General features: G+C 59.7%; 1 protein-coding gene across 1 annotated transcript; it reads right to left on the bottom strand.

Moving 5' to 3' along the window:
- Positions 1–973: 973 nt before the first annotated feature.
- SLC22A15 (solute carrier family 22 member 15) lies at positions 974–17,674 on the bottom strand. The gene is made up of 12 exons (XM_029081408.2): positions 17,534–17,674; positions 13,448–13,660; positions 12,045–12,177; positions 11,166–11,330; positions 9,790–9,919; positions 7,301–7,516; positions 6,364–6,504; positions 5,668–5,753; positions 4,932–5,052; positions 4,586–4,658; positions 3,019–3,207; positions 974–1,861 (listed from the first exon to the last, which is right to left on the bottom strand). The coding sequence occupies exons 1-12, from the start codon at positions 17,618–17,620 to the stop codon at positions 1,790–1,792; spliced, it is 1,626 nt and encodes a 541-aa protein (XP_028937241.1). The 5' UTR covers positions 17,621–17,674; the 3' UTR covers positions 974–1,789.
- Positions 17,675–27,408: the final 9,734 nt, after the last annotated feature.

Genomic DNA, 27,408 nt, shown 5'->3' with positions numbered 1-27,408 from the left:
CTCTCGGGGCGACCACCCCGGGCTCGCCCGTCTGGCAGGACGGGGGGCAAATTCATTCCCTAGTATCTATCGAGCGCTTCCTACGTGCAGAGCACTGTGCTGAGCGCTCGGAATGGACAACTGGGCCACAGATAGAGACGATCGCCGCCCAGCGACGGGCTCGCTGTCTAATCCGATCCCTTCACCGAGCCCCCTCCCCCCTGCAGCCAAAGACACCGGAGGGTGGTCCTGTACTGAGCGCCCCACACCTGTGCTAACATCCCCCTTCCCTCCCGTTAGCACACAGCCTCCTGCTTCAAACAGAAACTCGTCGCCGTCGGTTTTGAAGCCCCTCGTCCCCTCTTACCTCCCCGCTCTCCTACCCCACCCCGGCTCGCACACTCGGCTCCTCTAGCGCCAACCTCCTCCCCGTCCCTTCTTCTCCACCTCACCAACCTCTCGCCCACGTCCCGCCTCCGGCCCGGAACGTCGTCCCTCCTCAGATCCGAGCGACTCCAAAGCCTTACCGAAGGCCCGTCTCCTCCAAGAGGCCTTCCCCGCCTACCCCGTCCTTTCCTCTCTTCCCCCCCGCCCCCCGACTTACGTCCGGATCCGTAATTTATTTATATTAACGTCTGTCCCGCTCTAGACCGTCAGCTCTTGGTGCGGGGGGAAGGCGTCCGTTAAAGTGCTCGCTCCCAAGCGCACACAGTAAGCGCTTAACAAATGCCATTACTATCATTAATACGGTGCTTTGTACATAGGAAGCGCCCAGTAAATACGACTGACTGAGCCGCCCCGAGGGTCCGGGCCCGTGGGGCGAAACCGGATTCGGGCCGACGGGCATCGGGGGTCATCTGCCGCGATTGTTGGGCGTGGGCCCGCCCTCCCGACCCTCTCGACCTCCCCTCCGGCTCTCAGACCACGTCCCCCCCATCGCCCTGGTCCGTCCCACCCCCCCCCCCCCAGGTTGTACCTGGAGCCTCAGGCCATGGACTCTCTCGGCCTCCCGAGGGTGCGGGCTTTTTATTGTCCGCGGCCGTCACACGCCGGTCCCGTCAAGCACGTGCCCAGCGGGCAGAGCCCTGGGCATCGGCGAACCATTTCCCGCTGCGCGGCCGCTCCGCCCTGCCCCTCCTTGCCCCCCCGAGCCCCCGGCCCGGCTCCTCAGCCCGACGGGTCGCCGCACTGCCGGCGGTGAGGGGCCACGGTTCCCGGGCCTCGGGCGGCGTGTGGGCCGTCGGCTTCTGGGGCGTGAAGGAGGAGCCGCCCTGCCCAGACGGGCGCTGCCGGGAAACCCCTCTCCCTTTCTTCAGTGACCGACGTCTTCTGAGCGTCCAGTCCGTCGAGGGCCACGGACCCCGGAGGCCGCGGGCCCGGCTCCCGACCGCCGGCCACCTCCCCCCCAGACTCCCGCAGGGGACGAGGGGAAAGCGGCGCGGATAACCGAGAGCAGCGGATAACCCACCCCCGCGGCCCGGCGGTCCTCCCTCGGCCCCGCTGAGGTCACGGACGGACGGGGCCCGGAGCGGGGAGGAGGGGAAAGGGACCGTCGGATCATCGGTAACGCGGCTCGTCTCCAGCCGACCGAGACGATTCAGGCCTCCGCCTCTCCGCCGCGGATGCTTCCCCAAGCTGGGCCCCGGGGCCGAGGGCGAATCACGGCTTCGTCCCCGCGGGCCCGCTCCCGGAGCACCGTGCCCGGAGTCCCCTCCCGCTCTCCGGCGGCACCCGGGGCGTGGAGGGTGGTCGGCCGGCCGATCCCGGTGAGGGGGACGGGGGGGGGGTCTTCGGGGCGCGGGGCCGGTCCTCACTTGATCATCTGGGTCTCCTCGTCGGCGTCGTAGAATTCGTCCTCGCTCTCGCTCCCGTCGGGGGTCCCCTGGGGTGGGGGGGAGAGGCGGGAGGACGGCTGTCGGGGTCCGGCCGGGGCCGGTGTCGGGAGAACGGTCCGTGTCCCCCTCCCCGCCTCCCGGATCTGTGGCGGGGATGGAGGGCTGGCTACTCTTCCGAGCCTCACTGAAGGCCCACCTCCTCCAAGAGGCCTTCCCCGACTTGGTGGAAAGGGCCCGGGCTCGGGAGTCAGAGGTCATGGGTTCGAATCTCGCCTCTGCCCCTTGTCGGCTGGGTGACCGTGGGCGAGTCACTTCAGTTCTCTGGGCCTCGGTGACCTCATCCGTCAAACGGGGATTAACCGGGAGCCTCACGTGGGACCACCCGATGACCCCGTATCTCCCCCAGCGCTTAGAACGGTGCTCGGCACATAGTAAGCGCTTAACAGATACCAACTTTATTATTACGCCCCCCATTTCCTCTTCTCCCGCTCCCTTCCGCGTCGCCCGGACTCGCTCCCTCTCTTCATCTCCCCCTCCCGGCCCCGCATCCACATCCACCATTTCTTTCTTTCTATTCCGGTCTGTCTCTCCCACTCCCTGAAGGCAGGCAATGTGTCTGTTTATCGTCCTCTCCAAGCGCTTAGTACAGTGCCCCGCACAGAGTAAGCACTCAATAGATAAGAATAAGAGCACTTGTTAAGCGCTTACTAGGTGCCAAGCACTGTTCTAAAGCACCGGGTTAGATACGAGTCAACCGGGTTGGACCCCGTCCCCGTCCCACCTGATACTAATAACGATGGGGTATGTTAAGCGCTTATTATGTGCCGGGCCCTGTTCTAAGCGCTGGGGTAGACACGAGGTGATCAGGTTGTCCCACGTGGGGCTCACCGCTCTCAATCCCCATTTTACAGATGAGGTAACCGAGGCACAGAGAAGCGAAGCCGCTTGCTCGGGGTCCCGCAGCCGGCGAGGGGCGGAGCCGGGATCGGAACCCGCGTCCCCCGACTCCCAGGCCCGCGCTCTTGCCACTGGGCCACGTCCCTTCTCTACGGGGCTCACCCTCTTCATCCCCATTTCTGCAGACGAGGCAACGGAGGCCCGGAGAAAGGCGAAGCGACCGGGCCGAGGTGACACGACAGACCCGCGGCGGGGATTTCCAGGCGTAGATCCCACCGAACGAACGACGGCCCGAAAGGGCGCCTACCTGGGCGTCCTCCGGGTCGCGCAGGGCCAGGGCCCCGGCGCCCGGCCTCCGGCAGGCCCCTCCGCGGAGGTCGGCCAGGGTCTCTAGCGGGGGGCGGTGCAGCGTCTCGGGCAGCAGCAGGCTCAGCGCCCCCGAGGCCAGGCCCGTCACCCCGAACACCAGGAAGGGCAGGGACCACTGCACTCGTTTCTGAGAGACGGGAGCGACACGATCCACCTCCTCGCTGGGTCTCGCCGCCGACCCCGGAACGTCCTCCCTCCTCAGATCCCGCCTTCGAAACCTAACCGAAGCCCCCGTCTCCTCGGCTCCCGCTCCCTTCCGCGTCGCCCGGACTCGCTCCCTTTCTTCATCCCCCCAGCCCTCCCGTCCACGTCTCTAATTGATTTCTCTTCGTGTCCGTCTCCCCCACTAGACTGTCGGCTCCTTGTGGGCGGCGGGTAATAATGATTACGGTATCTGTTAAGCGCTTACTATGCGCGGGGCACCGTTCTAAGCGCCGGGGGGGGGGGAGATACAGGGTGGTCAGCTTGGCCCACGTGGGGCTCGCGTTGTTTAATCCCCATTTTTACAAGTGAGGTCACTGAGGCGCAGAGAAGTGAAGCGGCTCGCCCGAGGTCACACAGCAGACAAGTGGCGGGTCGGGATTAGAACCCTCGACCTCCGACTCCCAAGCCCCGGCTCTTGCCACTGAGCCACGCCGCTTCTCCGGGAATCTGTTACTCTACTGTACTCTCCCAAACGCTTAGCAGACCGTGAGCGCACTGCGGGCAGGGATTGTCCCTCTCTATTGCCGCACCGTGCTTTCCAAGCGCTTAGTAAAGTGCTCTGCACACGGTGAGCGCTCAGTAAATACCACTGAAAACGGTACATGGATTACCCAAACCTACCGTGGAATAATAGTAAATAATGACGACGGCATTCGTGAAGCGCTTACTACGCGTCAAGCACCGGTCTAAGCGCCGGGGGGGGGGAGACGGGGTCATCGGGTCGTCCCCCGTGAGGCTCACGGTCTTCATCCCCATTTGACAGAGGAGGGAACTGAGGCCCAGAGAGGTGAAGTGACTCGCCCGGAGTCACGTAGCTGACCGGTGGCAGGGGCGGGATTAGCACCCAGGGCCTCTGACTCCCAAGCCCGGGCTCTTTCCGCCGAGCCACGGGGCTACCCCGGCGCTCAGAAGGGTGCTCGATGCCTAGTAAGCGCTTAACAAATACTATCATGGGTTCGAATCCCGGCTCGGCCACTTGTGAGCTGGCCGCGGGCGAGTCACTTCACTTCTCCGGGCCTCAGTTCCCTCATCTGTAAAACGGGGACGAAGACCGTGAGCCCCACGTGGGACAACCCGATGACCTGTATCTCCCCCCGGGCTTGGAACGGTGCTCTGCACAGAGTAAGCGCTTAACAAATACCAACATCGTTATTATCACCACTATTAATCGGGGAGACGGACAGAGGTTGGTCACGGAGGGTCAACGGTGACAGGAGTCCCGCTCAGCCCCGTCGCCCCCCGGCCCCGGGGATTGACCCCGGTGCCCTACGCGGGCCCCGGCGGGCACGGTGCAAACCCACCAGTGAGGGGACGAAGGGGGCAATCACCCCCCCGACTCTGGAGAACATGGAGCAGGTGCCCAGCCCGACATTCCTGCGGGAGACAGAAGGCCGGGAGCTGGTCGGGGGGGGCGGGGGACGGGCCTGTCCGTTGTCGGACTGGACTCTCCCAGGCGCTTAGGACAGCGCTCGGCACACAGTGAGCGCTCACTAAATACCACCGAGTGAAAGGCCGGGTTTTACGGGAGGTCTACCGGGCGGCCGCCGTCCCCTCCCTCCCCGCGGGCCCCCGGCGTCCCGGGCGGGGGTCGGAGGACCACCGGGGTCGGGGGGAGAGGTCGGGGGACCCCCGGCGGGGACGGCTTGCCTGATGACGGTGGGGTAGAGCTCGGCGGTGTAGACGTACGCGACGTTGAACGCCGCGCTGACGGTCAGCTTCCCCACCAGGGACAGGGAGCGGCCGTTGACCACCGCCAGCGGCCCCGTGTCTGCGGGAGAGGGACCCCCCCCCCCCCGGGTCAGGGGCAGGATCAGAACCCAGGCCCGCCGCTTCTCTTCCTCCCGCTCGCGGATCTTCCCAAGTGAGCCGTCTCCCCGCGGAGACTGCCGGAGTTTTGAGGGCTGGGCCCGGCTCTCGCTCACGCACTCCCCCAGACGCTTAGCGCAGCGCTCTGCACGCAGGAGGCACCCAGTACGGCGCTCCGCCCCCACCGGGGGCGCCCGGTCCGGCTCTACGCTTTCGGTACCCCTCCCCGGTGCCTCCCGTACGCAGAGCACCGCGCCGGATGCCGACCGTCGGTGCGGAGCAATACGGGGCACGGTGCCCGACGTTCACCGCGTGCGGGGCACTGTGCCGAGCGCCCACCGCGTGCAGGGCGCCGTGCTGGGTAGTAGAAGTGCACAACAGTAAGAAGACGCGGGCCCCGGCCCCGAGGAAGTTACGTTCTAGGGAGACCGAGCCAGGGAGAGAGCGCGCGGCCCCCCCTCGGTCGGTCGGGCGTACGTATCGAGCGCTTTCCGGGCGCAGAGCACCGTACTAAGCGCCGGGGAGAGTAGCTCGTCGACGTGGAAGGCCCCGGGGCCGGACGGGGGACAAGCTTCACCTCTCTTCTCAGGAAGGAACACGACGACGAGGCAGGCCAGGCCCCCGCCGCACAGGAACGCCGCCAACGTCCGCCTGCGGCCGCACCTCAGAGAACCGAGGCGGCGGCGGGTGAGACCGGTCCGCCCCAGCCCTCCGCGGCCCCCCGCCCCCAAGCCCCTCCCCGCACTCATCCTCAGCTGGAAAACCGGGATGAGGACCGGGAGCCCCGGGCGGGGCCCGGGTCCACCCTGAAGAGACTGTAGCTACTCCGGCGTTTAGCACGGAGTAAGCGCTTAATAGGAGAAGCACGGCCTCTGATTTCGGCTCCGCCGCCTGTCCGCCGGGTGACTTCGGGCAAGTCGCTTCTCTGGGCCTCAGTTCCCTCCTCCGGAAAATGGGGATCGAGACGGGGCGGGGACGGGGTGGCTGCGCTCGTCACCACCCCGGCACTCGGTGCGGTGCCTGGGACGTACAAAGCGCTTCGGTACTATCATTATCGTTATCATTTTTAAAAACGAGCGCACTCGATTCAACCCCCGCCCCGTCCCCCGTCTCCTCGGGGGCCGGCCACCCACCCTACGGCCGGCGACTCGAATCGGTGACCGGGACGAGGGCCGGGGGGTCGTCGCCCCGGCCCCGGGGAGGGGCGGAGGGGGACGGGGTCCATTCCGCGCCCCCGGAGCGAGGCCTCCGCCCCACGGCCGTGCCCACTGACCATTTCTGGTTGATCAGGTAGACGCAGATGGGGTAGGAGGGGATCTCCACCAGGCCGGAGAGGGCCAGGTTGGCATAGACGCTCCCGCCGAGGTCTCCCACGCTGAGGGTCAGGCTGTAGTACACCAGGCTGCACACGAACCTGCCGGGGAGGACGCAGACGGAGGACGGCGTCTCCTCCTCCCCGGACCGCGGGCCCGGAGACCCTCTCGGGCCCCCCGGCGCCGAGATCCGGGCCGCCGGCCGAGGTGAAGAAATGCCCTCGTGGCTACAGCCCGGGCCTGGGAATCAGGGGGTCGCGGGTTCTAATCCCGGCTCCGCCGCCTGTCTGCCGCGGGACCCCGGGCAAGTCGCTTCGCTTCTCCGGGTCGCGGTCACCTCACCCGCCAAATGGGGACGAGGGCCGGGAGCCCCGTGCGGGACGAGGACTGGCTCCAAACTGACTGCCTTCTACTTACCCCAGCGCTTAGAACAGTGCTTGGCATAGAAAGCGCTTAACAAATACCGTCGTCGTCACTGTTATTATTTAACTTCTCCGGGCCTCAGTTCCCTCATCTGTCCAACGGGGATTAAGACGGTGAGCCCCACGCGGGACAGAGTCTGTGTCCGAACTATCTTCCATCTGCCCCGGCGCTCAGTACGGTGCTTGACGCGGTAAGCGCTTAACAAATACCATCACCGTCATTACCGTTATTTAGCTTCTCCGGGCCTCAGTTCCCTCACCCGTCAGACGGGGATTAAGACCGTGAGCCGGACGGGGACCGCGCCCGACCCGACTTGCTCGCGTCCGCCCCGGCGCTCAGTAGAGCGTCCGGCACGTAGTAAGGGCCGAACCAATACCGCAGCGATTGTCATTGCTAGGAGGGGGGCGGCGGGGGGGACCGTCCAGCCAGTGGGCGGTGGCCCCGGGGGCTCCCGCGAACCCGCTGCGTACGAACCAGACGACGACCATGACGAGCGTGTGTCCCAGGAGGACCCTGGAGCGGAAGAGGTCGAGGAAGCCGGCCGATTCCCTGGGACCGCGGTCTTCCGGGAGCGTCAGGGAAAAGGTGCATTTCGGGGCGCGGTTCCTCCGGGCGATCAGGTAGAGGACGTCCTCCGCTTCGCTCAGCCGGCCCTGCGCGTACAGCCAGCGGGGGGATTCGGGGATGAACCTGAAACGGAGGGGCCGGCCGGCGATCGGATTTACTGGGCGCTTACTCCGGGCGGGGCGCTCCGCTGCTTACTCATTTCCATTAATGTCCGTCTCCCCCTCTAGACCGTCAGCTCGTTCGGGGCAGGGAATGGGCCTGTTGGCTGTTGCATCGTCCTCTCCCAAGCGTTCTGCCCGCCGTACGCCGCAAGGATCCGGATTCCTCCTACCAAACCTATTGGACTCTCCCAAGCGCTCAGTACGGCGCTCCCCTTACGGTATCTTGTAAACCCCTCAGGGACAAGGATCGCCTCCACCAACTCCCCTGGACTCTCCCAAGCGCTCAGTACAGCGCTGAATCCGGCAGACTGTCAGCTCCTCGAGGATAAGGAGGACGTCTACTGACTCCGCTGGACTCTCCCAAGCGCTCAGTACAGCGCTGAATCCGGCAGACTGTCAGCTCCTCGAGGATAAGGACGGTATCTACTAACTCTGTTGGACTCTCCCAAGCGCTCAGTACAGCGCTCTGCACACGGCAGACCGTACGCTCCACGAAGGCCAGGGATCACGACTCCCAACTCTACCGGACTCTCCCGAGCGTTCAGTACGGCGCTCCGCGCCCGGCAGACGGGGATCGCGCCTCCTAACTCCATTTAACTCTCCCAAGGGATCAGTACAGCGCTCCGCACAGGGCACGCGCTCCAGAAATACAACTGGGTGAACGCCCGAGGCGTTCGGCGCAGTGCCCCGCACCCGGCGGGCTCTCAGTAAATGCAACTGACGGAGATTCGTCCGGGTCGTCCAACGGAGCGGACGGCTGGGAAGACGCCGGACGGGGCCGGAGGCGACGGGCGGGAGGGGAGAGGCGGAGGGGACGGCGGGGGCCCCGTGCGTCGTGTGCGCACGTTTCCCAACGGCTGCTCCGTGGCAGAAACAAAACGCCATCGGTCCCCGGGAAGGCGGCCCGGAGGCGGTCGGGTTTTTGACGGAGGAAAAAACCAGGAGGGAGATCAAAGATCAAGAGATCAAAGGGGAGGGAACAAATCCGACAGGTTACGCAGAGCGGCCGCCCAGCTGCAAGGAAGTCAACTGTGCTTACTGAGCGCTCACTCTGGGCACGGCCCTGTGCTAAACGCTCGGGAGAGGACAGAACGCGGGACCGGCTGACCGTGAGCCCGTCGTCGGACAGGGATCGCCTCTATCTGTTGCCGAACTGGACTTTCCCAGCGCTTAGTACGGTGCCCCGCACACAGTAAGCGCTCAATAGATACGACTGAGTCAATGAAGGAAGGGAGGAATAATCCCGGCTTTGCCATTTGTCTGCTGTGTGGACACAGGCAAGTCGCTTCCCCTCTCTGGGCCTCAGTGGTATTTGTTAAGCGCTTACCATGCGCAGAGCGCCGTTCTAAGCGCTGGGGGAGATTCGGGGTCATCGGGTCGTCCCCCGTGAGGCTCACAGTTAATCCCCATTTTCCAGATGAGGGAACTGAGGCCCAGAGAAGCGAAGCGACTCGCCCACGGTCACCCGGCTGACAAGCGGCAGAGCCGGGAGTCGAACCCATGACCTCTGACTCCCAAGCCCGGGCTCTTTCCACTGAGCCACGCTGCTCACATCTGTAAAACGGGGGGATTGAGATGGCGAGCCCTGCGCGGGGCAGGGACTGGGTCCAACCGGACTTGCCTGTCTCCACCTTGGCGCGTCGTAAATAGTAAGCACTTAAATGCCATAATTATCATTATTATTATTATCATAAGAGATTCCCTGCCCACAGTGAGCTTACAGTCTAGAACCGGGGAGGCAGATTCATTCGTTCATTCAATAATAGTATTTATTGAGCGCTTACTATGTGCACAGCACTGGACTGAGCGCTTGGAATGGACAGATCGGTAACAGATAGAGACGGTCCCGGCCCTCTGACGGGCTCACGGTCTAATCGGGGGAGACGGACCGACGAGAACGAGGGCGATAAATAGAATCGAGGGGATGGACGAACATCTCGTTAAAACGGCAGCAAAAAACCAGAATCAAGATGATGTACGGCTCATTGACAAAATAAATAGGGCAATTAAAATACATACAGTTGAGCGGACGAGATATAAATAGAACGACCGAGGCGGACCTTAGCGGTGCGGGGCGATGAATGGAGGGAGCGAGTCGGGGGACGCAGAAGGGAGGAGGGCGCAGGCAGGGAAGGCTTCCTGGAGGAGACGGGCCCTCAGTAAGGCTTTAAAGGTAGGGTGTGTTTGAAGGAAGGGGGGGTCGGATCCTTCCGGCCGGCCGCGCGGACCACTTACAGAGACAGGAGGAAGACCGCGGTCCCCTGCAGGTTGACCACGGCGGCCAGGGTTCTCCAGGAGCGGACGAAGTACCCCAACAGCGCGTACTGGGCGATCCCCACCGCGAAAAACAGGCCGCCCACGGAGCCTGCCGCAGCCGGGGAAAGAAGACGGCGCGCCGTCGGCCCCCCGCGCGCAGCCCCTCCGGCCGCCGACCCCCCCCCCCCCCGGACGATTCCCCGTCGCCCCTGCCCTCCCGCCAGTCGCCCGATTTCCCCCTCTCGCTTCTCCTCGGGATCGGGGTGACCCCCCCCGGGCCGTCGACCGGCACCCGCCGCGGGCAGTGCCGGCGCACACCCCCTGAAACGGGAGGATGGTCGCTCCCGCCCCTCCTAATAATAATAATAACAACCGCAGTGTTTGTTAATAATGACGGTATTGAAGTGCTTACTATGGGCCGGGCACTGTTCTAAGCACTGGGGTGGACAGGAGCACATAACAAGAATTATGGTATTTGCTAAGCGCTTACTATGTGCTGAGCAGTGCACTAAGCGCCGGGGTGGACACAGGCAAATTAATAATAATAATTATGGTGTCTGTTAAGGGCTCAATATGTGCTGCGCAGTGGTAATAATAATAATAACGTTGGTATTTGTTAAGCGCTTACTATGTGCAGAGCACTGTTCTAAGCGCTGGGTAGATACGGGGTCATCAGGTTGTCCCGCGTGAGGCTCACAGACTTAATCCCCATTTTACAGATGAGGGAACCGAGGCACAGAGAAGTGAAGTGTCACAGTCACAAAGCTGACAAGCGGCAGAGCCGGGATTCGAACCCACGACCTCTGACTCCCCAGCCCGGGCTCCTTCCACTGAGCCACGCTGCACGCTAAGCGCCGGGGTGGACCCAAGCAAATTAACAATAATAATGATTACGGTATTTGTTAAGCGCTTAATATGTGCTGAGCAGCGTTCTAAGTGCTGCGGTGGATAACAAGCAAATAATAACAATGATCGTATCTGTTAAGTGCTGTGTGCCGAGCACCGCTCTAACCGCCGGGGCGGACGCAAGCCGACGACGACGATAACCACGGTATTCGTCGAGCGCTTACTATGTGCCGAGCAGCGCTCTAAGCGCTGGGGTGGATACGAGCAAATCCGGTTGGACACGGTCCCCCGTCCCGCACCGGGTTCGCGATCTCTATCCCCACTTTACAGAGGAGGGAACTGAGGCCCAGAGAAGAAAAGAGACTTCCCCGAGGTCACGCAGCAGGTATGGGGCGAGGCCAGGATTAGAACCCAGATCCTTTCGACTCCTAGGCCTTGCTCCTCCTCCGGGCCCGGGTTCGAGACCCACTCCCGGGGTCCCCCGACCCGGCGACCCCCAGGGGACCGACCTGCCAGGGCCCAGTAGGCAGCGCCCACGCACTCGTTGAGCAGGACGAAGGCGACGAGTGACATCCCGCCGTTCGTGACCCCCACGAGGAAGCGCGACAGGGCGAAGAGCTCGTAGGAGGGGGCCAGCCCGCTGCCCAGGGCGCACACCAGGTCCAAGGCGAAACCTGGAAAACACGAGGGAGCGCAGCCCGGGCCGGACGGGGGGCCGCCGCCCCGACCTCCGGGGTCTCCGACACGCTACGGGGGCCGGGGCGGTCGGTCGGGCAATCGTATTTATGGAGCGCTTACTGTGCGCGGAGCGCTGGGCTAAGAGCTCGGGAGAGAGGAAGCTCGTCGAGGGCGGGGAACGTGTCTCTTTATCGTTCTCCTGGACCGTGGATAAATCTATCAGGCCGGGCTCGGTCCCCGTCCCTCACGGGGCTCCCGCTCTCACCCCCATTTGACGGACGAGGGAACGGAGAAGTTAAACGACTCGCCCGAGGTCCCGCAGCAGACCGGTGGCGGAGCCGGGATTAGAACCCTCGTCCTTCTGAGTCCCCGGCCCGGGTTCTGGCCACTAGGCCGCTCCTGGGGAATTTGGGGGAGGTTTTCACGCCATCTTCCCCACGTCCAGACTTTCCCGTTCCTTTCCGGTCCTTTCCACCGACCGCTCCAGACATCCTGGCCTCTCTCGCACCCCTCCACTCCGTTCCGTCTCTCGGTCCTCCCTTCCTCCATCCTCCGGGCCCAGCCCGGCCTCTCCGGTCCCCGTTGGCCGTTCTTAAGACTCGGCGACCTCCGGCGGGCCCGGGGCCCCGTCGGCGTGGCGAAAGCCGGGGTCCCCGCGTCGCCGGGGGGCAGGCGGGCTCGGGGTCCCCCCGCCCCGGCCCCGGCGGTACCTGTGAGGAAAACCTTCTTCCTGCCGTAGCGGTCCGAGAGCTGGCCGAAGGTCAGCACGCCCACAAACACGCCGCTGAAGAAACACGAGCTGGCCGCGCTGACCTTGTACGATCGGTCGGCGATCAGGTACCACTGCCGCCGGACGAGCCCCGGGCGACGGCGACCGGGCCGGGGGCGAGGACCACGGCGAGGATGATGGGGTGAGAAGGCAGGCGAGGAGGGGAGGAGGAGGAGAACGGAAAGGAGGAGGAGGAAGAGGAGGGGGAGAAAGAGGAGGAGGAGATGGGAGGGGGAGGAAGAGGCAGGAAAGGAGGAGGAAGAGGAGAGGAAGAGGAGGGAAAGAAGGAGGAAGAAGAGGAGAAGGAAGAGGAGGGAAAGGAGGAGGAGGGAGAGAAGGGGATGGAAAGGAGGAGGAAGAGGAGGAGGAAGAGATGGGAAAGGAGAAGGAGGAGGAAGAGGAGAAGGAAGAGGAGGGGGAGGAGGAAGAGAAGAGGAGGGAAAAGAGAAGGAGAGGCATAAGGGGAGGAGGAGGAGAAAGAGGAGGAAAAGGAGGAGGAAGAAGAGGAGAAGGCAGAGGAGGAGGAAGAGATGGGAAAGGAGAAGGAGGAGGAAGAGGAGAAGGAAGAGAAGGGGGAGGAGGAAGAAGAGGAGAAGGCAGAGGAGGGAAAGGAGGAGGAGGAAGAGGAGAAGGGGACGGAAAGGAGGAGGAAGAGACGGGAAAGGAGAAGATGAAGATGAGGAGAAGGAAGGGGGGGAGGACGAAGAGGTGGGAAAGAAGGAGAAGGAAGAGAAGAGGAGGGAAAGGCCAAGGAGGAGGAGGAAGAGGAGGGAAAGAAGGGAAAGGAGAAGGAGAGGGAAAAGAGGAGGAGGAAGGGGAAGAACAGGAAGGATAAGGAGGGGGAGAGAACATGAGGCGGTGGAGGGGGAGGTGACCGCTGCTACGACGGACCCGATCGACCCGAGAGGTGACTGCTGGAACCCCTGAGGGTCGGGGACCCAGGTCGCCCGCCGCCCCGGGGGCCACAGAGCCTTCTCATCCGGCCACCCCCCCCCAGACCCTCCTCCCTTCCCCCACCCCCCGACCCCTGCCAACCCCAGGAGAGTCGCGAGGCACCTCGACTCCCAACGGGGACCCCGCCGACGGCCCGGGGGGGCTAGGGACCCCCCGACGCCTCCTCGCCCACCGCAACGTGCCTCAGTTCCCTCATCTGTAAAACGGGGATGCAGACCGTGAGCCCCGCGGGGGACGGGGACCGCGTCCAACCTGACTCGTAACTAACAGTTACCGCGACTATCATTACCCTCACCCCCATCGTCTGCATCGCTCGCGACGATCGGGGGCTGCCGGGCGAGGCGGGGTGACCGCCCCCCGCCCGATCCCCCCGGGGCGTCCCCGCGGTACCTCAGAGGCGATGGAGGTGAAGCTGCCGGTGAAGTGGACGAGCCTGCGGATCTCGCTGCCGTTGGCCCCCAGGAACCAATCGCCGAAGGCCCGGTCCTGTCCGGCGGACCGGTTGGCGAGGCTCTGGTTGGCCACGAGCCCGGCCAGGTCCCAGCGGTACGGAGGGGTGGCGCCCACCAGGGCGACGAGGATGGCTTCCGTGGCCACGTACAGCTGAAACGCCGGACGCGACGGTCAGCGCGCGCACTCCGCGCCGGGGGCGAGGGCGCGATAGAAGCCGCCGGGGCCTACCGGCTACCGCCCGGGCCCGGGAGTCGAAAGGACCCGGGTTCCAATCTGCTCGTCTGCTGCGTCGCCTCGGGCGGGCCGCTTCACTTCTCCGGGCTCCCGTTCCCTCCTCCGTAAGATGGGGATAAGAGGGTGAGCCCCACGTGGACGGGGCCTGCGTCCAGCCTGATTAACCTGCGTCGACCCCGGCGCTTAGAACGGTGCCTGGCACGCAGCAAGCGCTTAATCGTATTTATTGAGCGCTTCCTGGGTGCAGCGCACTGTTTAAGCCCTTGCGAGAGACCAGTAGAACAATAACCAGACACGTTCCCTGCCCGCGAGTTTACAGTCCAGTAATTTGGTTTAACAAGGACCTCGATAATGATAAGGGCAGGAGGAACGAGGCAGATGTTCCCGCCAAACCGTCGGCCGACAGGAAATGCGCAAACGGAAACCGCTTACCCAATAGAGTTGTGAAAACTATTTGGTTGGAATTAAAAATTGGGAGCGGCTGAAGTCGGTCCGACCCGGGGACGAGAGCAAACAGAGAGCCTGTGGCCTATTCATTTCTTCCTCAATGCCTTTCCTTTCCGGAAACGCCCTTACTGGGTTCCCGGGACTGGTATTTACTGAGCGTCCGCTGGGTGACAGGTGTTCTCGCCCCTAAGCTCGAGAGGTGGGCGGCCAAGTGCTTAATGAGCGCTCCATAAATACCACTGATTGACTGAAGGTTGAGAAAAATACAACTGACGCTTAAAACGTTTCCACTGCCCACCTAGAGTTTAGGCTCTAATGAGGAGACAGAGTAAAAAAAACAGTTCTTTGGATTTGTTTTAATGGTATTTCTTAAGCGTAGCCAGGATCTGTACTGAGCGCTGGGGGAAGATACAAGTCCTTCACGGGGCTCGCGTCGTCTTCATCCCCATTTTATAGGCGAGGCAACCGAGGCCCAGAGACGTGAAGTGACCTGCCCAGGGTCACGCAGCCGGCAAGGGGCGGAGCGGGGATTAGGGTCTTCTGACGCCCGGGCCCGAGCTCTACCCACTGGGCCCCGCTGCTTCTCTGCCGTACGACGCCCGGCCATCTCCCACTTCCTCAAACCGAGAGCCAGAGTGCAGAACACTTCGGGGTTCCCTCCTTCCCGAGCGGAGCGAGGGAAAAGGCAAGTTGCAAGAGAAAGCCCAAGGCCACCGTTTCCTAGCCCGGGACCCCGGGGCATCTGCCACTTGGAAAGCGATCGACCGACGGTATTGATCGAACACTCCCGGTGTCAGGGTACAATAGTAAAATACGATAAGCGCGACACGATCAAAGCCTTATCGAAGGCCCATCTCCTCCAGGCGGCCTTCCCTGACCGCGCCCCTCCTTTCCTCTTCTCCCGCTCCCTTCTGCGTCGCCCGGACTCGCCCCTTTTATTCACCCCCTCCCTCAGCCCCGCACCCCTTACGTCCAGATCCGTCATTTATTTATTTCCATTAACGCCCCCCTCCCTCTCTAGACCGTCAGCTCGGCGCGGGCGAGGGAGGTGTCTACCGACTCCGCTACGTCGCGCTCTCCCAAGCATTTAGCACAGCGCTCTGCTCACGGAGAAGCAGCGCGGCTCCGTGGAAAGAGCCCGGGCGTCGGAGGACGTGGGTTCTAATAATAATAATAATAATAATAATAATGTTGGTATTTGTTAAGCGCTTACTACTGTTCTAAGCGCTGGGGGAGATACAGGGGAATCAGGTCGTCCCACGTGAGGCTCACGGTTAATCCCCATTTTCCAGATGAGGTCACTGAGGCACAGAGAAGGGAAGCGACTCGCCCACAGTCACACAGCTGATTCGAACTCATGACCTCTGACTCCCAAGCCCGGGCTCTTTCCGCTGGGCCACGCTGCTTCTCTGATCTTCTCTTCTCTAATCCCGTCTGGGCAAACCGCTTCACCTCTCCGTGCCTCAGTTACCTCGTCTGTAAGATGGGGATTAAAAGCGGGAGCCCCACGCGGGACAACCTGATTATCGAGCCCTGCGCTTGGCGTAGTGTCTGGCACAAGGTAAGCGCTTAAATTCCATTATTATCACTAATAATAAGGTAAGCGCTTAGCAAATACCGGCATTATTATTAGTGGTAGTAAGCGCTCGATTAAAACAATCGATTGATTCATCCCTGGCAACAGGGGAGGGGGAGATAAACTCAATTACAGATAGGAGAAATAGCGGACGAGAAGGATACGGAGACGAGCGCCGGGGGGGCTCGGGTGGGTTTTAAAACGCCGCAAATGCAGAGACCACGAAGAGGAGAGGGCAGAGAGGAGAAATGAGGGATTAAGCGGGGAGGGCTTCTTGGAGGAGGTGGGCTGCACACTGTTTCGAGGGTGGGGAGGGTCACCGTCCGTCGGATACGACGGGGGAGAGAGTCCCGCGGAGGGATGGAGGAGACGAGAGAGGCGGAAAACTCGACGTTAACGGCTTCGATAACGATCCCCGTCCGTTCTACGTGGGACCGTGTTGATTTTCGAACGGGTCTTCCCTCTTCCTAGATGGGCGGGGGGCTCAGCAAATAGCGAAGCAGAAGCCGAGAAGCAGCGTGGCTCAGCGGAAAGAGCCCGGGCTGGGGAGTCGGAGGTCGTGGGTTCGAGTCGCGGCTCCGCCGCTTGTCGGCGGTGCGGCTCTGGGCGAGTCACTCCACTGGGCCTCAGTGACTTCATCCGTCAAATGGGGATGAAGACCGTGGGCCTCGCGGGGGACAACCTGATGATCCTGTATCTCCCTCAGCGCTTAGAATAGTGCTTGGCACGTAGTGAGCGCTTAATAAATGCCATTATTATTATTAATTAAAACGATGATAGCATTTCTAAAGCGCTTACTACGAGCAAAGCACTGGAGGAGACTCAACATCAGCAGGTCGGACAGAGTCGCCGTCCCACATGGGGCTCACGGTCCAAGTGGGAGGGCAAACGGGTGCTGCCCACAGTAGACTGGAAGCTCCCTGAGGGCCGGAACTGTTTCGTCTGTCCTCCGTCCAATGGGCCTAGCGGCTACAGCCCGGGCCTGGGAAGGACCTGGGTTCTAATCCCACCCCCGCCACTTGCACTAGAGAAGCAGCGTGGCTCAGTGGCAAGACTCAGAGGTCATGGGTTCGCATCCCGGCTCTGCCCTTGTCAGCTGGGTGACCGTGGGCCAGTCACTTCCCTTCTCTGGGCCTCAGTGAGCTCATCTGTCAAATGGGGATGAAGACTGGGAGCCTCAGGTGGGACAACCTGATGACCCTGGATCTCCCCCAGCGCTTAGAACAGCGCTCTGCCCATAGTAAGCGCTTAACAAGTAGCAACGTTATTAATATTCTGCGCGACCCTGGGCAAGTCACTTCCCTTCCCTGGGCCTCAGTTCCCTCATCTGTCAAATGGGGATGGAGACCGCGAACCCCGCGTGGGACGGGGATTGTGTCCAACCCAACGAGCTTGCGTCCGCCCCAGCGCTTAGTACAGTGCTTGACCCATAGCAAGTGCTTAACAAACATCACCATTATCATGGGGATGGGAGCCCCATAAGGGCCAGGGACCTTGTCCAACCTGATAAGCTTGCATCTACCCCAGCGCTTAGCACAGTGCCTGCCACCCAGGAAGCGCTGAACAAGTACCAGTGGAAAAAAAAAATCGCCGGCGGTATTTACTGAGCGCTTACGAGCGTGCAGAGCACTGTACTAGACGTTTGGTCCAGGCTGCCAGCCAAGTGTGGGCGGGGACTGTGTCTTTTGATGAACTGTGCTTTGCAAGCGCTCAGTACAGTGCTCTGCACCTCGGGGGCGCTCAGAAAGGAGGGGGGCGAGACTGACCTGCAGCAGCACGGCCAGCAGGAAGCACAGGTACATCTGATAGACGCCCATCTCGCCCACCGTGCGAAACGCCTCCTCCACCTCCATGGCGCCCGGGACGGGCCTCGCCTCTGCACCTCTCCCGTCCCGCCGAAAGGGGGCGGGCGTGCGAGGCGGGATGCGCATGCGTATAGCGGCCGGGGGCGGGGCCAGCCGGGGGGGGCGGTGCGCGGGGACCAATAGGGAGGCTTGGAGGAGTCGCGCGGGCCTATAGGAGAAGGAGATTAGGTCTGGGGCGGGGCTAGAGGGGAAAGGGGCGTGGCCAGAACGGGGAGGGCGGGAGGGGCTCCGGTGAGGGGGATGGGGGCGGGGCTCCAATAAAGGATGTAGAGGGGGCGGGGCCACAGTGACGCAACAATGGGCGGGGCTCCAGTGAAGGGATGGTTGGGGCGGGGCCACAGTGACGCAACGAGGGGCGGGGCTCCAGTGAAGGGGCTGGAGGGGCGGGGCTACTATGACGCAATAAGGGGCGGGGCCACAGGGAGGAAGGGGTGGGGCTGAAGGGAAGGGGCGGGGCTAGAGGGAACGGGCAGGAGGGGCGGGGCTCCGATGAGGAGGGTGGAGGGGGCGGGGCTACAGTGACGCGGCAATGGGCGGGGTCCAGCGAAAGGGGTGGAGGGGCGGGGCTAAGGCGGGGCTTCGGTGAGGAGCGTGGATGGGGCGGGGCTACCGGGAGGGGGAAGGGGCGGGGCAGGAGGGAGGAGGCAGGAGGGCGGGGCTACAGTGACGCAGCAAGGGGCGGGGATCCAATGAGGAGGATGGAGAGGGCGAGCCAGAGTGACGTAACGGGGGGCGGGTCAGAAGTGACGCAACGAGGGGCGGGGCTCCAATGAGGAGAGCGGAGGGGCGGGGCTACAGTGACGTAATTGGAGCGGGGCAGACTAAAAGGGGCGTGGCTATAGGGGTGAGGGGCGGGGCCAGCCTGAGGGGCGGGGATGAGGGAGGGGTGGGGCTACAGTGAGGGGGAAGGGGAGGGCCTAAGATAATAATAATAATAATAATAATAATAATAATAATAATGTTGGTATTTGTTAAGCGCTTACTATGTGCAGAGCACTGTTCTAAGCGCTGGGGTAAACACAGGGGAATCAGGTTGTCCCACGTGGGGCTCACAGTCTTAATCCCCATTTTACAGATGAGGGAACTGAGGCCCAGAGAAGTTAAGTGACTGGCCCACAGTCACCCAGCTGACAAGTGGCAGAGCCGGGATTCGAACTCATGACCTCTGACTCCCAAGCCCGGGCTCTTTCCACTGAGCCAAGCTGCTTCTCAAGGCCTCCTGGAGGAGATGGGCCTTCCACTGGGTTTTGAAGGAGGAGAGAGTGATGGCCGGCTATTCATTCATTCAATAGTATTTATTGAGCGCTTACTATGCGCAAAGCACTGTTCTAAGGGCTGGAGAGGGTACAAAGTGATCAGGTTGTCCCACGTGGGGCTCACAGTCTTCATCCCCATTTGACAGACGAGGGAACCGAAGTGACTTGCCCAAAGTCCCACAGCTGACAAGCGGCTGAGCGGAATTAGAACCCACAACCGCCGACTCCCCCAGCCCGGGCTCCTTCCACTGAGCCACGCTGCTTCTCAAGTCCGGACTGGAGCGGGGAGAGACAGGAGGCAGGGAGGTCAACGAAGGGGGGGCGATAGGATAGAGGCTTCGATCCTGCCTTGAGGCAGTTTGGATGAAGAGGGAGATTTTAGCGATGCTCTAAAGGTGGAGGTCGCAGGATTTAGTGACCGATTCATTCATTCAACAGTATTTACTGAGCGCTTACTATGTGCGGATGGACTATGTGGGGTGAATAAGAGAGAGAGGAGTCAAGGATAACGCCAAAGTTACGGGTTTCTCCCCCGATTAGACCGTAAGCCCGTCAAACGGCAGGGACCGTCTCTATCTGTTGCCGACTTGTTCATTCCAAGCGCTTAGTACAGTGCTCTGCACATAGTAAGCGCTCGATAAATACTATTGAATGAATGAATGAAAGGTTCGGGAGGCAGGAAGGATGGTGGCGCCGTCTACAGAGCAGCATGGCTGAATGGAAAGAGCCCAGGCTTGGGAGTCAGCGGTCATGGGTTCTAATCCCGGCCCCGCCACTTAGCTGTGTGACCGCGGGCAACTCGCTTCACTTCTCTGGGCCTCAGTTCCCTCATCTGGAAAATGGGGATGAAGACCGTGAGCCCCACGCGGGACCACCTGATGACCCTGTATCTCCCCCAGCGCTTAGAACGGTGCTCGGCACATAGGAAGCGCTTAACAAATACCGATATTATAATTATTAGATCGATGGTGAAATCGTGGGTAGGTCAGGGTGGGGGTGGGAAAACGAGGACTCCTCTTTTGGGCCCCTTAAGTTTGAGGTGACGGAAGGACACCCGACTAGAGATGTCCCGAAGGTAGAAGGAAATACGAGACTGCAGAGAAGAAGGATCGGGCCCGAAGAGGGAGATTTAGGAATCATCTGTACGGAGGTGGTGGCTGAGGCCAAGGGAGCGAGTTCATTCATTCGTTCATTCATTCATTCATTCATTCATTCATTCATTCATTCATTCATTCATTCAGCTTGGACTGTAAGCCCGTCAAAGGGCAGGGACTTTATCTGTTACTGATTTGTCCATTCCAAGTGCTTAGTACAGTGCTCTGCACATAGTGAGCGCTCAATAAATACTATTGAATGAATGAATGAATGAATGAATGAATGAATGACTGGGCCACGTTCTCGCCTGTCCCGCCGTCGACCCCTGGCCCACGTCCTACCTCTGGCCTGGAATGCCCTCCCTCCTCACCTCCGCCAAAACATCACTCTTTTCCCCCCTTCAAAGCCCTACGGAGAGCTCACCTCCTCCAGGAGGCCTTCCCACACTGAGCTCCCCTTTTCCTCTGCTCCTCCTCCCCTCCCAACCGCCCTTATTCCCTCCCTCTGCTCCACCCACTTCCCCACCCCACAACACTTGTGTATATTTTAATAATAACGTCAGTATTTGTTAAGCGCTTACTATGTGCCGAGCACCGTTCTGAGCGCTGGGGGAGATACAGGGTCATCAGGTGGTCCCGCGTGAGGCTCACAGTTAATCCCCATTTTACAGAGGAGGTCACTGAGGCACCGAGAAGTAAAGTGACTTGCCACAGTCACCCAGCTGACAAGTGGCAGAGCCGGGAGTCGAACCCATGACCTCTGACTCCCAAGCCCGGGCTCTTTCCGCTGAGCCGCGCTGCTTCTCTATTATTCTATTTATTTGATTAATGATGTGTGCATATCTATAATTCTATTTATCTACTTTGATGCTACTGATGCCTGTCTACTTCTTTTGTTTTGTTGTCCGTCTCTCCCTTCTAGACTAGGAGCCCGTCGTTGGGTAGGGATTGTCTCTGTTGCCGAACTGTACTTTCCGAGCGCTTAGTACGCACTTGTAGCAGCGTGGCTCAGTGGAAAGAGCCCGGGCTTTGGAGTCAGAGGTCATGGGTTCGACTCCCGGCTCTGCCCCTTGTCAGCTGGGTGACTGTGGGCGAGTCACTTCACTTCTCTGGGCCTCGGTTCCCTCATCTGTCAAATGGGGATGAAGTCTGTGAGCCTCACGTGGGACAACCTGATGACCCTGGATCTCCCCCAGCGCTTAGAACGGTGCTCTGCACCTAGTAAGCGCTTAAATACCAACATCATCATTATTATTATTGAGAATGAGGGGCCGGAGAGATAGTAGGAGAACCAGGAGAGGACAGGGAGGCCCAGGTTGGATAACGTTTCCAAGAAATGGGAGGAGATGGTCATCACAGAGTCCAGGGTATTTGCAGGGAAATTACTTCCCGTCCACCGGGTTTACGGTTTTGTCCTCTGTCTGGGGACAAGACGGAGGAGCAGCCCCCAACGAGACGCCGCGGCAAGTTTACCTCTTGATTACCGTGCCAGGGAGCATATGGCTAATTACAATTTACACCTCCTAAGTGCTCCGTCAAACAATCCACCAAAGGCTGTTTTGTCTCTTTGGTTTACCGTGTGTTGCGCTTTCTGCAGACGGAGCGGTAAACAACTCTTTGGAGGTGGGTTTTAATTTTAAACGGCGATCAAGGACGATGATTTTCTGGCTGAGGTGTGAGCTCTGTTGGGTCGGAGCCGGAAGAGTCTGCTGGCTTCCTAAGGACGCCTGGGAGCCGGGGCTCGCAAGGCCTGGCGAGGGGAGCGGGGATGGGGGGCGGGGGGCGGCCTCTGCCTCTTCCACCCCTTCCTCCCTCCTCCCTCCTCCTCCTCTTCCTCCCTTCTTTTTCTTCCCACCTTCCACGGCTGCCCTTCTTTCATCCCTCCCTTCTCCCCCTTTCCACCCTCCTCTTTTCCTCCCTTCTCTTCCTCTTCCCTTGTCTCCCCCTCCTCCTCTTCCTCCTCCCTCCCTTTTCCTCCCCTCCTCCCTCCTCTCTTCCTCCCTTCCTTCTTCCCTCATTCTCCCCTCCAGTTTTCCTTCCTTTTCTTCCTCTTTCCCCTTCCTCCCTTTTCTTCCTTCCTCTTCCTCCTTCCCCTCCACCCCTTTGCCTCTTTTTTCTTCTTCCTCTTCCCTCTTCTTCCTCTCTCCTGCTCCTCCCTCTTTTGCTTCTCCTTTTCTTCCTCTTCCCTCCTCTTCCTCCTCTTTCTCTTCCTCCTCTTCTTCTCTCTCTTCTCCTCCTCCCTTTGCTTCTCCTTTTCTTCCTCTTCCCTCCTCGTCCTCCTCTTTCTCTTCCTCCTCTTCTTCTCTCTCTTCTTCTCCTCCCTCTTTTGCTTCTCCTTTTCTTTCTCTTCCCTCCTCTTCCTCCTCTTTCTCTTCCTCCTCGTCTTCTCTCTCTTCTCCTCCTCCCTTTGCTTCTCCTCTTCTTTCTTCCTCTTCCCTCCTCTTCATCCATCCCCTCCTCCTTTTCCTCCTCCCTCTCCTCCTCCTTAGAGAAGCAGCGTCGCTCAGTGGAAAGAGCCCGGGCTTGGGAGTCAGAGGTCATGGGTTCGAATCCCGGCTCTGCCCCTTGTCAGCTGGGTGACTGTAGGCAAGTCACTTCACTTCTCTGGGCCTCAGTTCCCCCATCTGTAAAATGGGGATTAAGACTGTGAGCCCCACGTGGGACAACCTGATCACCTTGTATCCTCCCTAGCGCTTAGAACAGTGCTCTGCACATAGTAAGCGCTTAACAAATACCAATACTATTATTATTCTCTGGGCCTCAGTGACCTCATCTGTCAAATGGGGATGGAGACTGTGAGCCTCACGTGAGACAACCTGATGACCCTGTATCTCCCCCAACGCTTAGAACAGTGCTCGGCACATAATAAGCGCTAAACAAATGCCAACGTTATTATTATTATCGTTTAATACGGTTGAATGAATGAATGAATGAATGGATGAATGAATGTCCCACGTGACCCACGAGGCTCCGGCCGGCGAGACCCGGCAGCGCCCCCTGCAGGCCTGCGAGGGCAGCGACAGTTCCCTAGCGGCCGGCAGGGGGCGCTGCCGACCGCCCGATCCCCGCAGGCGCCATTAGACCACCTTCATTCATTCATTCATTCATTTGTTCATTCATTCATTCCATCATATTTATTGAGCGCTTACCGTGGGCAGAGCACTGGACTAAGCGCTTGGAAAGTACAATTCATTCCTGCATTCATTCAATAGTATTTATGGAGCGCTTACCGTGCGCAGAGCACTGGACTAAGCGCTTGGAAAGTAATAATAATAATAATAATAATGTTGGTATTTGTTAAGCGCTTACTATGTGCCGAGCACTGTTCTAAGCGCTGGGGTAGACATAGGGGAATCAGATTGTCCCACGTGGGGCTCACAGTCTTAATCCCCATTTTACAGATGAGGGAACTGAGGCACAGAGAAGTTAAGTGACTTGCCCACAGTCACACAGCTGATAAGTGGCAGAGCTGGGATTCGAACTCATGAGCCCTGACTCCAAAGCCCGTGCTCTTTCCACTGAGCCACGCTGCTTCTCTACAATTCATTCATTCATTCATTCAATAGTATTTATGGAGTGCTTACTATATGCAGAGCACTGGACTAAGCGCTTGGAATGGACAACTCGGTAACAAAGAGAGACCATCCCTGCCCACTACGGGCTTCCAGTCTAGAAGCGGGGGAGACAGACAGCAAAACGGTAATGATAATAATGGTTTTCGTTAAGGTCACACACAGCAGACAAGTGGGAGAGCTGGATTAATAATAATAATAATAATGTTGGTATTTGTTAAGCGCTTACTATGTGCAGAGCACTGTTCTAAGAGCTGGGGGAGATACAGGGTCATCAGGTTGTCCCTCATGAGGCTCCCAGTCTTCATCCCCATTTTCCAGATGTGGGAACTGAGGCCCAGAGAAGTGAAGTGACTTGCCCACAGTCACCCACCTGACAAGTGGCAGAGTTGGGATTTGAACCCATGACCTCTGACTCCCAAGCCCGGGCTCTTTCCACTGAGCCATGCTGCTGATTAGAACTCTTGACCTTTTGACTTCCTGACCGTTGCTCTATCCACTAGGCCATGCTGCTCCTATTAAGCACATACTATGTGCCGGGGACTGTACTAAGCACCGGGAGTGCTGGGGTGGATGCAAGGAAATCAAGTTGGACACAATCCCTGTCCCATTTGGACTCAAAGGCTCCAACCCCATTTGACAGATGAGGTCACTGAGGGCCAGAGAAGTGAAGCGATTTGCCCAAGGTCACCCAGCGGACAAGTGTCGAGGCCGGGATTAGAACCCATGACCGTCTGACTCCCAGGCCCGACTTCCCAGGCTGATCCCAAGAACTACCAGACTTGAGAAGCAGCATGGCTTAGCGGAAAGAGCCCGGGCTTGGGAGCCAGAGGTCGTGGGTTCTAATCCTGGCTCCGCCACTTGTCGGCTGGGTGACTGTGGGCGAGTCACTTCACTTCTCTGGGCCTCAGTGACCTCATCTGGAAAGTGGGGATGAAGACTGGGAGCCCCACGTGGGACAACCTGATCACCTTGTATCCCCCCGGCGCTTAGAACAGTGCCTGGCACATAGTAAGCGCTTAACAGATATCATTATTACTATTATTACTATTATTATTGCCCGTGGTGTTGGCAACAAATGCTATTACTTCCGCCACGGCTCGACACCGGGAAAACCAACAGCAATCTGGAATTGCCAGAGAGTCTGCAAACAGGCAGCGACGTTTTAATTAGTTGAGTAGGGAGACTAATTAATATGCAAATGAAGAGCTTACCAATATTAATCATCTGTTTTACTAGGCTCTTTTTCCTAAAGAGTTTCTAACGAGTTTGCAGATGAAGTTTCCGCGGCATCCGAAACCAGCTAGGCGCCTGTCTGAGCGTCACAGCTCTCCTCCCGGGCTCGTGGGAAAGGGGAATTCTGCGGGGAAGAGCGGCCGGGCGTAAAAACCATTCCCGGCTAGGAATACCGGAACGCTGAGCCCAAAATGGCAACATTTCGGGAAGGCCGTCGGCAGAGAGCCCCGGCAGTCGCTCTGTCGTATTTATTGAGCGCTTCTGTGTGCAGAGCACTGGCCTAAATGCTTGGGAGAGGACAATATAATGGACACATTCCCTGCCCGCAGTCTAGAGGGGGAGACAGACGTGTATAGAAATAAATAATGAATAGTACACAATTTAAGGGTATGTAATAATCACAATGAGGGTATTTGTTAAGCGCTTACTATGTGCCAAGCACTGTTCTAAGCGCCGGGGTAGATACAAGGTCATCAGGTTGGGCCATGTGAGGCTCACCGTCTTCAGCCCCGTTTGACAGATGAGGAAACTGAGGTACAGAGAAGTGAAGTGACTTGCCTCAAGTCCCACAGCTGACAAGCGGCGGAGCCGGGATTAGAACCCACGACCACTGACTCCCAAGCCCGGCCCCTCTCCACTAAACCACGCTGCTTCTCTGTCCGTAAGTGCGGTGGGTGAGGGCAAACATCCAAAAATGATAACGATACTAATAATTGTGGTATTTTGTTAAGGGCTTACTGTGTGCCAGGCACTGTACTAAGCGCTGGGGTGGCTCTAAGCAAATCGGGTTGGAAACAGTCCTTGTCACACCTGGGGTTCGCAGTCTCATTCCACATTTAATGGAAGAGGAAACTGAGGCACAGAGAAGTAAAGTGACCCGTCTAAGGTCACCCAGCAGACGAGTGACGGAGCCTTTTGACTTCCAGGCCCGTGATTGAGGCGCGTAGATGATGCGGAAGGGAGAGAGAGCGGGGGAGAAGGGGGTTTTATCGGGGAAGGCCTCTTGGAGGAAGCAGGGTCGCTCAGTGGAAAGAGCCCGGGCCTGGGAGTCCGAGGTCATGGGTTCGAATCTCGGCTCCGCCACTTGTCAGCTGACCGTGGGCAAGTCGCTTCGTTTCTCTGTGCCTCAGTTCCCTCATCTGTCAAATGGGGATTAAGACTGTGAGCCTCACGTGGGACAAGCTGATGACCCTGTATCTCCCCCAGCGCTTAGAACGGTGCTCAGCCCACAGTGAGCGCTTATCAAATACCAACATTATTATTATGTGGGACAGGGACTCTGTCCGACCCGATAAGCTTGTATCTAACCCAGCAATTAGTACGGTGCCTGTTGAACAAATGGCCCAGTGGGTAGAGGCCGAGCCCGGGAGTCAGAAGGTCCTGGGTTCCAATCCCGGCTCCGCCGCTGGTCTGCTTTGTGACCTTGGGCGAGTCCCTTCACTTCTCTGGGCCTCAGTTCCCTCATCTGCCAAATGGGGATTAAGACCGTGAGCCGCAAGCGGGGCAGGGACTGCGTCCAGCCCGATTTGCGCGTATCCACCCCAGGGCCTTGCACGCAGTAAAGGCTCAACAGTTACTTCGTACGGTGCTCTGCACACAGTAAGCGCTCAGTAAGTCCCATCGAATGAATTATCCTCATTATTATTATGTATTATTAAATACCATAAAAAGAGGGGTTGGGCTTTCATTACGATCCTTCCGCTCCGCAGCCTGATTTCTTTGGGCCGGCACCCGGTTTCTCTCCCGCCTCAGGCCCCGGGGCCCGCGTTAAACGGCAGGACCTTGATCGAGCTCGAATAAGTGCAGCCCCCTGCCCCCTCCCCGCCTCCGGACCCTTAATCGCCAGCACGAGGTGCCTGCAGGGTGACGTGAGTGCCAGAAAATGAGTCCAAAATTCTGCTCGCTCCAGGCGGCGGGCCGAGGGAGCCCGCGCCGCCGATTCTGGCGTCGGAGAGCCGGAAAATGGAAATTGCTCTGCGGCACCTGCCCCCCGCGACCAGAGACCCTCTTCCTCCTCTCGAGCGGCGGGCCGGAGGACGGGCCCATCTCGATTCCAGGACGAGGAGGTGGACGGGATCTGGCAGATCCCCCCTCCCCCCAGCTCTAGGGATCCGCTCCCCGGCCGGCCCATCAACGTCCCGAGCGTCGGACGGAGCGTGTGCGTGGCTGCGTCCGCGTGTGCACGTGCGGGGACGGGCGGCCCCACGCGTGTGGGAATCGCCGTCAGTCCATCGCATTTGATAATTATGATGGTATCGGTTAAGCGCCTACTATGTGCCAGGCACTGTACTCAGCGCTTCGGGTTGTTAGCGATATTATTATTATGACTGCTGTGTGACCTTGAGCAAGTCACTTAACTTCTCTAGGCCTCGGTTGCCTCGTCTGTCAAATTCAAGAGTATTTATTGAGCGCTTGCTATGCGCAGAGCACTGTACTAAGCGCTTACTGTGAGCCCCATGTGGGACAGGGACCGCATCCAACTCAGTCGTCACGTATCTTTCCCAGTGCTTAGAACAGTGCCCGGCACGTAGAAAGTGCCCAACAAATACCCAAATTATTAGTGTTACTATTCGAGCTCCCTCGACTCTCTGTCTGAAATTGCCGGTGTCCTTCTGGGT

This window comes from Ornithorhynchus anatinus, chromosome 16 (assembly GCF_004115215.2).
Source record: "Ornithorhynchus anatinus isolate Pmale09 chromosome 16, mOrnAna1.pri.v4, whole genome shotgun sequence".
Taxonomy (NCBI): domain Eukaryota; kingdom Metazoa; phylum Chordata; class Mammalia; order Monotremata; family Ornithorhynchidae; genus Ornithorhynchus; species Ornithorhynchus anatinus.
Note: the sequence above shows the minus strand (reverse complement) of the source record. Positions and strands in the feature narration are given on the sequence as shown.